At 50.0% G+C, this 12,851-nt stretch overlaps 1 protein-coding gene across 12 annotated transcripts in view; it reads right to left on the reverse strand.

Moving 5' to 3' along the window:
• Positions 1 to 12,851, reverse strand: part of DAB2IP (DAB2 interacting protein) — a 1,475,985-nt gene that overhangs the window by 21,136 nt on the left and 1,441,998 nt on the right. For all 12 annotated transcript variants that reach the window (XM_078641853.1, XM_078641861.1, XM_078641852.1 and 9 more), the window contains one exon: positions 3,727 to 3,814. In XM_078641853.1, the coding sequence (XP_078497979.1) occupies positions 3,727 to 3,814 (88 nt within the window). The remainder of the gene's footprint in view (positions 1 to 3,726; positions 3,815 to 12,851) is intronic.

Here is a 12,851-nt window from a genome sequence, read left to right on the forward strand (position 1 = left end):
TGTGCTTCAACACTAAAACATAAATTTGTTTATAGATTTTTTGCTATAGTCGAAAGGACCCAACAGCTCCCCCAACAATAACGTTCTACGATTACAAAAATAATGGCAAAAAAAGGACTTTCAAAGCCAGAGATGATGTCAGGAGTTGGCAGCCAGTGCCAGACTTATTGGATTTGCCAATGTTTGTTTTCCATGGGGACTGTTTGTGGTGGATGACATGTCCACAACAGTAAAAGATAATTGGGTGCAGCTACTGCTATTGAGGCCCCTTTAATCACATTATGGCTTTCATCACTTTGAACAATTGCATTTCATGTGGGCAGTGGTGGGTGTGTTTGTGGTTCATTCCACAGTGTCTTGAACTCCAGGATGTATAGGCTTCAGTCGACAGAATAAAACCTCAAGGCTGGGCAGACTTCATTGGACAACACCAGAAAAACAAGAAAGGGAGTATTCACTTCACAAGGCCACTATTCATCAATGAGGAGACACCACTGAACACGCCACAACAAAGGGATAAGGAAACTTGACCCCACAGTATCACTACGTAAACATGAGAATACCCCTCTCCACAATATCACTACGCAAACATGGGAAGACCTCCATCCACAGCATCACTATTTAAACACGGGAGGACCTCCTTCCACAGCATCACTATTTAAACACGGGAGGACCTCCCACCACAGCATCACTATTTAAACACGAGAGGACCTCCCGCCACAGCATCACTATTTAAACACGAGAGGACCTCCCTCCAGAGCATCACTATTTAAACACGAGAGGACCTCCCTCCAGAGCATCACTATTTAAACACGGGAGGACCTCACTCCACAGCATCACTATTTAAACACAGGAGGACCTTCCTACACAGCATCACTATTTAAATACGGAAGGGCCGCCCTCCACAGTATCACTATTTAAACACGGGAGGACCGCCCTCCACAGTATCACTATTTAAACACAGGACGATCTCCATCCACAGTATCACTATTTAAATACGGGAGGACTGCCCTCCACAGTATCACTATTTAAACACGGGAGGACCTCCCTCCACAGTATCACTATTTAAATACGGGAGGACTGCCCTCCAAAGTATCACTATTTAAACATGGGAGGACCTCCCTCCACAGTATCACTATTTAAATACGGGAGGACTGCCCTCCACAGTATCACTATTTAAACACAGGAGGAGCTCCCTCCACAGTATCACTATTTAAATACGGAAGGACCGCCCTCCACAGTATCACTATTTAAACACGGGAGGACCGCCCTCCACATTATCACTATTAAAACACGGGAGGACCTCCCTCCACAGTATCACTATTTAAACACGGGAAGACCTCCCTCCACAGCATCACTATTTAAACACGGGAGGACCTCCCTCCACAGTATCACTATTTAAACATGGGAGGACCTCCCTCCACAGTATCACTATTTAAACACAGGAGGACCTCCCTCCACAGTATCACTATTTAAATACGGGAGGACTGCCCTCCACAGTATCACTATTTAAACACGGGAGGACCTCCCTCCACAGTATCACTATTTAAATATGGAAGGACCGCCCTCCACAGTATCACTATTTAAACACGGGAGGACCGCCCTCCACAGTATCACTATTAAAACACGGGAGGACCTCCCTCCGCAGTATCGCTATTTAAACACGGGAGGACCTCCCTCCACAGTATCACTATTTAAACACAGGAGGACCTCCCTCCACAGCATCACTATTTAAACACGAGAGGACCTCCCTCCAGAGCATCACTATTTAAACACGAGAGGACCTCCCTCCAGAGCATCACTATTTAAACACGGGAGGACCTCCCTCCACAGTATCACTATTTAAACATGGAAGGACCTCCCTCCACAGCATCACTATTTAAACACAGGAGGACCTCCCTCCACAGCATCACTATTTAAACACGAGAGGACCTCCCTCCAGAGCATCACTATTTAAACACGAGAGGACCTCCCTCCAGAGCATCACTATTTAAACACGGGAGGACCTCCCTCCACAGTATCACTATTTAAACATGGAAGGACCTCCCTCCACAGCATCACTATTTAAACACGGGAGGACCTCCCTCCACAGTATCACTATTTAAACACGGGAGGACCTCCCTCCACAGTATCACTATTTAAACACAGGAGGACCTCCCTCCACAGTATCACTATTTAAATACGGGAGGACAGCCCTCCACAGTATCACTATTTAAACACGGGAGGACCTCCCTCCACAGTATCATTATTTAAATACGGAAGGACCGCCCTCCACAGTATCACTATTTAAACACGGGAGGACCGCCCTCCACATTATCACTATTAAAACACGGGAGGACCTCCCTCCACAGTATCACTATTTAAACACGGGAAGACCTACCTCCACAGCATCACTATTTAAACACGGGAGGATCTCCCTCCACAGTATCACTATTTAAACACGGGAGGACCTCCCTCCACAGCATCACTATTAAAACACGGGAGGACCTCCCTCCACAGTATCACTATTTAAACACGGGAGAACCTCCCTCCACAGTATCACTATTTAATCACGGGAGGACCTCCCTCCACAGCATCACTATTTAAACACGGGAGGACCTCCCTCCACAGTATCACTATTTAAACACGGGAGGACCTCCCTCCACAGTATCACTATTTAATCACGGGAGGACCTCCCTCCACAGCATCACTATTTAAACACGGGAAGACCTCCCTCCACAGTACTGTCATACCACAATAAGCAGACTGTGTGAAGAAGCAGTACTTGAAAGCAAGGACTTTATAACAACTACTGTGAAGATCAAAATCTGTCCTTGTTTATTTATGAGAATTTGCTCCTAAAAGGTCTAACAAATGTTATTTGAACCACATGGTAGCTCCTGCTCACATCCCTACCAAACATTGAGAGACAGTCTAGGACTGTCTGAGATGCTAGAAAAAGAAATAACAAAAATAAAACTCTGCATGGTTGGCAGATGGCAACCAACTGCATAAGCAAAAGAGGAACATCAAAGTTCACTTAAAGACTACCACAACAGAATGGGCAGACTTCCCTGAACATGAGCCACATTAAGACATAGCATTGGTATATTAGCACATAATATCAGAGCCCTCTTCAATGGAAAAATGCTTAATAACATTTGTGTATATGTTGTACAGTGTTAATGCCTGCTTTGAAGGACATGTGCTGGCAGTTTGCAAAAACAAGCAATGTGTTTCAGGACACAATGCTAAACCATAATTCTACCATCGTGTAGCACACATTTGCATATGCATTCTTTCCTGTTAGCATGAATTACAATTTAAACTGTACCAAGCCATGAGTTTGTCATTTCGTGTTGGCTGTATTATGGATAATTTAAGAGTTTTGTTTTGAATTACCAAACATGCAGGAGATGGTTGGGTTAATTTCCCTAAGTAACCATTAAATATTTCAAAGAATGTAAGATCTGAAGATCTCAATTGTTCTTTAAATATGTTATTGGGTGATTTTATTTTTTATTGATATGTGAAAAAAGGCAGAGTTTTAGCTGTGTCAAAAGCAACATTTTTGTGGGTTTCTCTTTTTGTCCACAGTTCAGAGCGGCTAGTTCCGTCACTTTGCCCCAATTATTATTTCATGGACGGCGCACCTTTAATATGAGTGAAACACAATATATATCATTGGACATTTGTGGAGCAATGGGGGTGAGACGCAATCACATGTGAACTTAAGACTTCTCCTACCTGTGCATCGATGATCTTTTGCTTGGAGTCCACAGCGGCTTGCATTTCTGCATGGTCTTTCTTCAACTCTTCCTCAACCGACATCAACCTAGGATTAGATAAAAGGGGAGGTTAGGCAAGCCAGGACCATATCTTCATTCTATCAATGCCCACAAAATTCTTGCAAGTGCTCTTTTCATTGACAAGGTTATGGTATCAGTATTTGTAGAGCCCACACTGGTAGCCCTGTGGGCTAGCAGGTATATCTGAAGTCTGGATGACTGTATGGTCAATTTTAGGTGCACTTGGGTCTTTTCCAAGCCTAGGACTGTGCTGTGGTGATTGTAGACAATGGCGTACAACCAGTCTCTTCATTTGTAAGAGAATTTGAGTGATCATGTTAGATGGTTGACTGGCCATGTCTCGTTCATTGAGGTGGAGTCCAGTGTGTGATTTTAGTGAGAGACGGAAGGATTTATTCTTTGTGTACGGCTTTTGTAAGTGACAACATACCAGCCAGCACAACCAATAACCAAGAATTGACTACAACTACGGGGTTTCCAAAAAAAACCTGCCTTCTGCCTTTAATTTCCTGAGCCAAATAAGTAAACATTGGCAAATGAAAATCACGGAAATGCAGCAAGATTGTACATAGAATCTCATTTCAAATTGTCCTGCTCATGAAGAAGCTACTTCACCATGACCACAGATTAGGCTTTCTTAAATGAATAACCAGCTGATGAGTATATGGGTGCAGACACAGTCTGAGGGCTCAGATCTGAACCTTTCACCGACTGTTAATACACCATTATCACTAGTTCATTGTCACGTGAGTTCCTTCCCTGTCTGTGGACTGGCGCTCAGAGAGATTGATGAACAACAAATTACCTTCACTGTAGAACACTATCTGCAGGATAATTCGGAGGATGTGCGCCCTGAAGTATAGCGCTCTTAAGTTTATTTTGCTTATGCTATGGGTTCCGGGTCTACTCTTTTATGCCAAGGCTGGTCATTTTATGTTCCACTGCATATTTGGCCATGTCTGAACTGGGGAGGCTTGGTGAGCAAAATAACAATAGATTAAACCCAGATCTGTGACTGGGGGTTGCCATTGTGCAACATTCCGTCCATCATCTTGTGTGTTTTGCTGTTCACCCTATGTGGGAAGGGTATGCCCAGACGTGGGTCCCGTGCTCACTACACCACTGGAGTCAAGCTATCCTGGCTGATGACAGCTGATAGCCAGAAACCGGTCCTAGGATGCTTGATTCCAGTCCAGGGAAGACATGGCTTGGCAGTTCGATCTGGACTGTTCCCATGAACTGATTTGCATATGGCCATGTCTGAACTGGGGTGGTGTAGTGAGCAAAATAACGATGGATTAAACCCAGATCTGTGACTGGGGGTGAATGTTTTGCCAATGTGCAACATTCCGTCCATCATCTTGTGTGTTCCACTGCATATTTCAACCAACAACCCGTCAGTGAAGACGACATCTCTTCACCTGCATGATCCATCCTCTGAGCAGCCTAGGAGACAAGCAGCATCATGTAATATTATAGTTCACCTCGTCTTGTTCCATCCCTCCCTTGATGTTCCTAACTTTCTTCTTCTATTCTCCCAGAGTGCTTTGAAGCTGATTTGGTGTGGCTAAACGAAAATCAACTATCTCACAAGAGCTAGCAATGTTCCCTCTCCTATACCTCTCTTCCTTCCTTCCGGTTCTCTCGTTTGCCTCGTTTAGAAGTATCCCAATGTCCCACGCTCCACGCTTTTTTGTCCCCCCCACCCTACCTCTAATTGGTGCTTTCCTCTGTCCTGGTACCTCCTGTCTTTCCGAATCCCTCTATTCCTGTCCTATACATCACCCTTATCTTTTTTCCTGTCTCCTCCTTCTCAGCATTCCATGCTTCTTTCTTTCCCTTTTCCCAGTCCTGTTTTTCCAGAGTGCTTTGAAGTGGCCCAGTCTGGGCAGAAGTGCTACACAAGTAGTACCCAATATAATTTAGCATCCTGTTTCTATATCGTTCTTGCGTGTTTACTGATCCCTTCTTCCCTCTGATGATATAAACTGATATCACTCTGAAACTTTTATATCATCAGCAGAAATAGATGCCAGCCTTCCTGCCCGGATGAGCCTCAGAGAGGCAGTTGAGGAGTTTTGGCCGGTGGCACTTCTCCACGTAGAGTGACTCCACCCACTCCATGTCCAAGGTGAAAGAGAACACCTCCCCCCCCCACCCCCTCCCGAATAAAGACAGCCCTTATCCAGGACCCCCAGAGGAGATGGAATTGAAATGGCAGGGAGCAGCTGTCATCCTCATCCAGTTAATGAAAGGCAAAGGACCCCCTGTGCGGGCGACCGTCTCTGAAGGAGGGGTCAGAAGTGGTCCTAGAAAATCAGCACCTGCGGGCAACGTGCAGGTGAAGGGTCAGGTGTCACCGGAGACGCTGACCTTTACTGCATTTTATCACATTTAACTAGGACAGCAAAGGCAGGCACGGGGCTTCCTGTAATCACAGGGCCTTTCACTGGACAGGAATCAGTGCTGTCCAGCCCTTGCCAATTTTAGACCGCATGAATTGAGCATATTTTTTTATTATTATTAAATATTTTTTTACAGAGTTTTATAGCGCTAACTTGAACCGAAAGTATCGGGTATCAGAGAGCTTTACATGATCACCAGTTGCATTACATGAGGACACATTCATTTTGTTTTGGCACGGGGACATTAAGTGATTTGTCCAGAATCACAGGATGTTCAGCGTCATTGCCGAGACTCGAACTCAGTACCCCAGATTCGAGGGCGACCCCCTACCGTTAGGCCAACTACAAAATACAAAAGAAACCCTAATAATTTATATAAATAAAGAAGGCAAGCAGTTTCCATTCGGTTTGTAAAGGGGGGTGATGATACACAATCCAAGGGCTGCCTCCCCCTTCTAATGAACGGGATGAAGGCAGTTCAGTTTCATGTGCTCTGTTCTACGGTGTGGCCAGGCAGTGTGACAGGTGCCCCTGCACTGGGCGCTGACTTTGGGGGCATCGTGTTCTGAAATCTTTTAACGCACCTGCTGCAGAGTTCCAACTGTGTCCAGCACAATTCGGGCAACAATTAAAATGTCAAGATAACTCTGGTACTTTAACCACTCCCATGCTCGTCATGAGCCACGGTTGCGCTGCATGACCGCCGTGGCGCTCACACGCGGGGCTAATTCCCCTGCTGTGCTGAACGTTCCACGAAAATGGGTGTGGTCATGACGCGCTCAGCACGTCATGAGCACAGCGCCACCGTGCTGCTTGACGAGCCAAGCTCGTCATGAGCACCGGGGCACTGCGTGCGACCCTCCCCCTCCCCCAGCACAGCGGGGGAATTACCCCCCCCCCGCCCCGGCGAAGGGGTTAATGTACCTGCTGCAGAGAGATTGGAGTTTTGTCTAGATGCAGTTTTGACTCATAATAAGGTAGGGCCGAGGGTTAATGTGCCTGCTGCAAAGAATGTGTACCAGGCAGATCACATAATTGAAATGGATGTAGAGGGCACAGGGGGTTACTGCTTTTGTCACTGAGATCATGTTGTTACTTGCATTTCATAAGTTATGATCGTAAGTGATATAGCACAGTGAGCTATGAACTGTCATCAAAGAACTGCATGCATATTGCGAGGTATAAGTTAGGAGGGTATGCCCCACCTCCCCAAGTCTTTCATTATGCTAATGTTGCTAAAACGGTTTGTTTGGGTAGAAATTATTTCAGCGTGTTCTGTAAAGTGCTCTGACACTCTACACTGGTAGAGTACCGCTTTAAAACAAGCACAGTACAAGTGAGAGTGGGGAATGGAAATGAGTACTCTGCGCCTGCCCGAGGCCACGCAGGGGCCATAGAGAGGGCGGGCCACTAGTCTCGGAGGGCTGCCCCGCCCCCAGCAGGATGTTCAGCTTCCTTCCCCTCCTCACTGGTTGGAGGAGGCGGCTGGCGGTGATTCTCTTCCGGGGCGGCGCGGAGGGGCCTCCAGGGGTACATAAGTTCCAGCACCCCGTTGGAGGGCCTCTTTGCCGCTCCGGACGCCGTCGCGAGTCTTCGGGACACTCTTTTCGGGACACTCTGTTGAGGTGAGCAAGGCCTTGGCCTTGGCCTATTCTCCGCCCCCTTCTCCGCCGCCTGCTCCCTCCGCCGGAGTCGTGAGCCTGGCGAGGCGGCCCATTTGCGTGGGCTGCTGTGGGGGGGGACGTCCGGTCCCCGATGTGGGCCCCGCTTCCTCGCCCTCTTTTCGGCGGGTGGGGTGTAGCGGGCCGGCCTGTAATCCGTCGGCCCCGCCGCGGTTAACGCGGCCGTGCTTGTAGAGTGTACCCATGCCATGCGACCCTGAGCTTTGCTTATCTCTGTCCCGTCCTTTGACATGCATCACCGATCTATCCCTCGGTTTCCCACATGGCGGCGCAGTGGCGACACTTGCTTCTTTAAAGTTCGTTCCGGTGGGGGCAACCACTTGGTGGCGGGGTCCAGTTTCACGATTTGTTTGAAAAATATGGGTTGTTTCCCCGTAGCCCTGGCTGCCGAATATTCACATACCTTCGCCACCCCGACCCCCCACCCCCCTCACTCCGGCTTCCGGCTCTCCAAGCGGCCATTTCTGCAAATTTGTGGTCGGGCAGGCTTTGGCGCTCGCCCCTAACTTCCAACACGTGAAAGTTTATGATTGGTGCGTGCATAATTTTCGGTATTAGTTTGCGGTTGCCTAGTCATGTTTACCGTTTTGCCTGTCCATTTGCGATCTCCGGTCCATGTGGGTACGGTACCCGACGAGCGCTACACGTTGTGTTCCAAGGTGGCGGTTGCGCATAATCTGCTGCTGCCTTACGATGTATTCTGACAAGTATGGTGTGTGCCCGGGCGTAATCTGCGGCTGCCTAACGATGTATTCTGGCAATTATTGGTATGCCCGGGATGTAATGTTGTTGCTAACCGTTTATTGGTGCTAATCTAACCCGCTTGCTTCCAGCCCCCCCCCCCCCCGACCGCCACGGGCATCCTGGATTGTAGGGCGATCCATCTCTGGCTTATCCACACACAGGGTAAGAGTTGGGAGGCCAACCAGCGAGCACGATGCAGGTGGATCGGGCTTGGGGGGGCAGGTGGCCCCATCGTTTATGCATCTGGGGTCCACACAAGGGTACCGTGCTTGGGGCGAGGTGGCCGCTAACACACGGGTTTCCAGCGTCCGGCTGCCGCCAGCCCCTGCGAAAGGTCAGCGGCGTATGCAATTAATTACGTTCATTATGTAAGTTTCGTTTTCCTTTAGGAACCGCTTCGGTGCGCCTTTGGTCGCCTGGGTTAGGCACTGACTTGACACATGCCTTCGGTAGCGTGGTAAGTTCCAGCCCTGCCCCCCTCATCGACTGTGCGTGGGTCCAAGCTCGGGCGGGACCTCTTTGTTCTTCAGTGTGAGGAGTGGTTTCCTCCCAGGTTGTGCACAGCGCTGTCCTAACGATCCTTTTCTTTTAGGGGTGTAAGGCCATAATGCATATGGCGCGGGCGTTTTGTAACATTGTCGCACTTTGTTTTGCAGATCAGTCTCGCATTCGCTTACTGCATCTAGAGCTAGCGCAAGTGCACTCAGTCGTTGGAGCAGATTCCGGGGGCACCCTCTTAGTTTCGGACCTCGGTAGCTTTCTGTTGGAATAGCAGAAGAGGTATGTACGCATCAGAGTGGGCCTGTACTAAGGAGGTACTAAGATATTTGCAAATATCCGTTCTCGTTTTCTACAGGTACCGAGTGTCCGTCCTACCCCCCCCCGCACTCTCTTTAATGCCTCGGTTGGAGAGTACCTCGTGGGACTGGGGGGCGGCCAGTCAGTGGGTAGGGCGTGCGGGCTTGCGTGACAAAGATGTTGAAAATGGTGGCTCATGGTTATCTCTTTTGCAGGATACACTCGAAGGCAACATGGAGAGTCAGGGGTCCCCATCCCTTTTTACGCAGACGTCCCAGGTTGATGACTCAGGTCTAGGACCTTCCCAGGACCCACAGATGAAAGTTTTGTTGGATATGATAAAAGCTAATGGGGTGGCGTGGGCCAGTGAACTGTTGTTGGCCAACCCCCCTAAAGCCCCCGGGCCGGCCCCCGCCCCACAGATAACTGAAATAGAAGTGGCAGAGGACCCGGCCACAGGGAGGCCTAAGCGCACTAGGAAGCCGACAGTGAAGGACTTCCCTGCAGAACCCCCCACTAAGATCAGGGCGGCGGACCCGGTCAGGAATGTCATTGTGCACGCCCCGGCATCCCCCCCGGCGGTGATCCGGGTGGGCCCTCCGTCGCCCCCTCGCTCGGCGGTGCCTAGTGTGGAATTTGCTACCCGGGAAGATCTGGGTAAGATTACAGACTCGTTGGCTTTGTTCATGTCGGAAATCAGAGCCGGTCTGCGCGCTCCCCCTGTGCAGTCCCCTGATTCAATGCACTCACAGACTGTTGTACCGTCAGTTGCGACGCCACTACATGCCGCTGGGGAGGCGGACGTGGCTGGTGTGTGGGGTGGGCTTTCAGCTCAAGGGGGGGACATTGCCAGTCCCTTGTCAGGTGTCGTCTCCCTGCCTGTCAGCACGCCCCAAACGATTTCTTCCTCAGCACCTCCTACCCAAGTGTTGCCGTTGGCCCCAAGTGTGTCCCAGGATACACTCACACCCGCTGCGCCCCCGTCCCTGACACAGGCTGTTTCCCCGGCCGCTCCTCCCACAGTGGCACCCAGTACTTCTGCGGCCTCCTCGACATTGGGGGTGGCCCTACCTGCGCCCACAGTATTGATGACCATGGCGCCCCTCTTGTCGGGCAAATGTTCCCTAGCCTGGCTGGTCCCGCAGGCAGCGAAGGAGGGCATATGGCGTAGGGAGTTTATAGACATTTTTTCCCTGTTGATGTTGGGGGCGCAGGGGTCGGATGTGACAAGAATGGGCTCCAAGGATGAGGTGAAGAAGGCGCGATTTCAGTCATGGCCAGAAAAGACAATAAAAAACTGACGTCAGGCATTTGCCATTCTGGCAGCGGTGGTCACGGAGCGCTTCCCTGATCAGGCGCAAGGTCTATTCCAGTATAATAGTATCATAACCAATGAAGCTGAAGCATCTTCCGGGATGGGGTGGTACTCATATGATTGTGAGTTCCGCAAAAAAATGTCTGTCTGTCCAGAACTAGAGTGGGACCAGATTGAGGTTAGACTGTGGATCGTACACATGGGTAAAGGTAAAGCTGAGAGTGGTGCCGATAGTGTTGCCCATGTTAAGAAGTCTGAAAATGATAGGTTGTTCTCTCAGAAGAAAAATAATTTCAGGCAGCCCTTTCATGGAGGGCGTGGGGGGGGGGCAGTTTCAACAGACAGTACGCCAAGAAGAATGTGTCTTCCACTTGCAGGTTGTACAATGCAGGTAATTGCACCTGGGGGAAAGCATGTAGATTCTCCCACGCTTGCAACAAATGCGGTGGTTCCCACCCGGAGTCCTCCTGCGAGAAGCGATCTTTCTCTGCCAGTGCTGCCAATAAGGATAAATAATTACCCCGATATCCCACCCCACCTCTCTGCCCTCCCTGCTGCGTCCCCCCCCTCTGCTTTGCCTTCCGCTTCTACCATCCTAGCGGGGGGTTCTTTCACTGTACTGCCCTGTGGGGACCCCCACCCCCTTAGCTCTAAAGGCCCGTCTCCAGTCATCATCCACAGCCTGTTGCCCCTTTTGCGAGCTTATCCCAATGAAAAGGATAGGGAGGTCCTGACTTCTGGTTTCCTGGATGGTTTCAAAATTCCATATCAGGGTCCTCGGGTCAGCAGGGATGCAGAGAACCAGAAATCTGTCGGGGAGCTCCCTGAGGTGGTTGACATGAAGATTAGAAAGGAGGTGGCCTTAGGGAGGGTGGCGGGCCCTTTTCCTCCCCCCCCCCTTCCTGACTTTGTGGTGTCCCCTTTGGGCGTAGTCCCCAAGAAAGAACCTGGGGCTTTCAGGCTGATTCATAACTTGTCTTTTCCAGAGGGGAACTCCGTCAACTCCTGGCTTCCAGAAGCGGCCTGTTCTGTCTCATACTGTTCCCTAGATATGGCCATCGACTTAGTGAGGAGAGCTGGGGAGGGGGCCTGGCTAGCAAAGGCGGACATTGAGGCAGCCTTCCGCTTGTTACCAGTACACCCAGACAGCCAGCACTTGCTGGGTTTCAAGTGGAGAGGGGGGTTCTACTTTGATAAGTGCATGCCAATGGGTTGCGCTGTTTCTTGTGCCTTCTTTGAGGCTTTTAGCACCTTCCTCCAGTGGGCCCTCACAGATGAATACAAGGTGTCAGCAGTGTCACATTACCTGGACGACTTCCTCTTTATTGGAAGGGAGGGCACGCAGGAGTGTCAGGAGGGCCTGGACTGTTTTATTGACCTAGCTAGTCGCTTAGGTGTGCCGCTGGCGCCAGGTAAGACGGAGGGCCCTGCCCAAGTGCTGACCTTCCTGGGGATTGAGCTTGACACGGTTCGGGGAGTGTCTCGTCTCCCGGCTGAAAAGGTTGCGGGTCTGAAGAACGATATCCATGCGTTACTGGGTAGGAATAAGGCACCTCTGGGGGTCATTCAGAGCCTTCTGGGCAAGCTGAACTTCGCTGCCAGGGTCATTCCGGTGGGGAGAGTTTTTGCGAGGCGCCTCGCCAGGGCTACTGCCAAGGTCCACAAACAGTATCACTTTGTTAGGTTGACCTCTGGACTCAAGAAAGATTTGCTTATGTGGGATGACTTTCTCTCTGATTTTAATGGTACAGTGATATGGAGGTCCCCGTGGGTGGAGAGCCCAGAGTTGAACATGTACACGGACGCTTCTGGCCGTGAGGGATTTGGTGCCATTTTGGGAGAGCTATGGTGCGCGCAGGGATGGCCCAATGCTTGGCGCAGGCGTGGTATTACTGCTAACATTACTGTCCTGGAACTCTTTCCCATTGTGATTTCTCTACACCTTTGGCCGGATACCCTGTCTAACAGGAAGGTTTTGTTCTGGTCGGACAATATGGCAGTCGTGCAGGCAATCAATGGTCTATCTGCCAGCTGTCCGCTAGTGCTGTCTCTACTCAGGGAATTGGCTAGCAGGTGTTTGCGCTGCAATGTTGAGTTTAGAGCTAGGCACATTGCGGGG

The sequence above is a fragment of the Lissotriton helveticus genome, chromosome 5_1 (assembly GCF_964261635.1).
Source record: "Lissotriton helveticus chromosome 5_1, aLisHel1.1, whole genome shotgun sequence".
Taxonomy (NCBI): domain Eukaryota; kingdom Metazoa; phylum Chordata; class Amphibia; order Caudata; family Salamandridae; genus Lissotriton; species Lissotriton helveticus.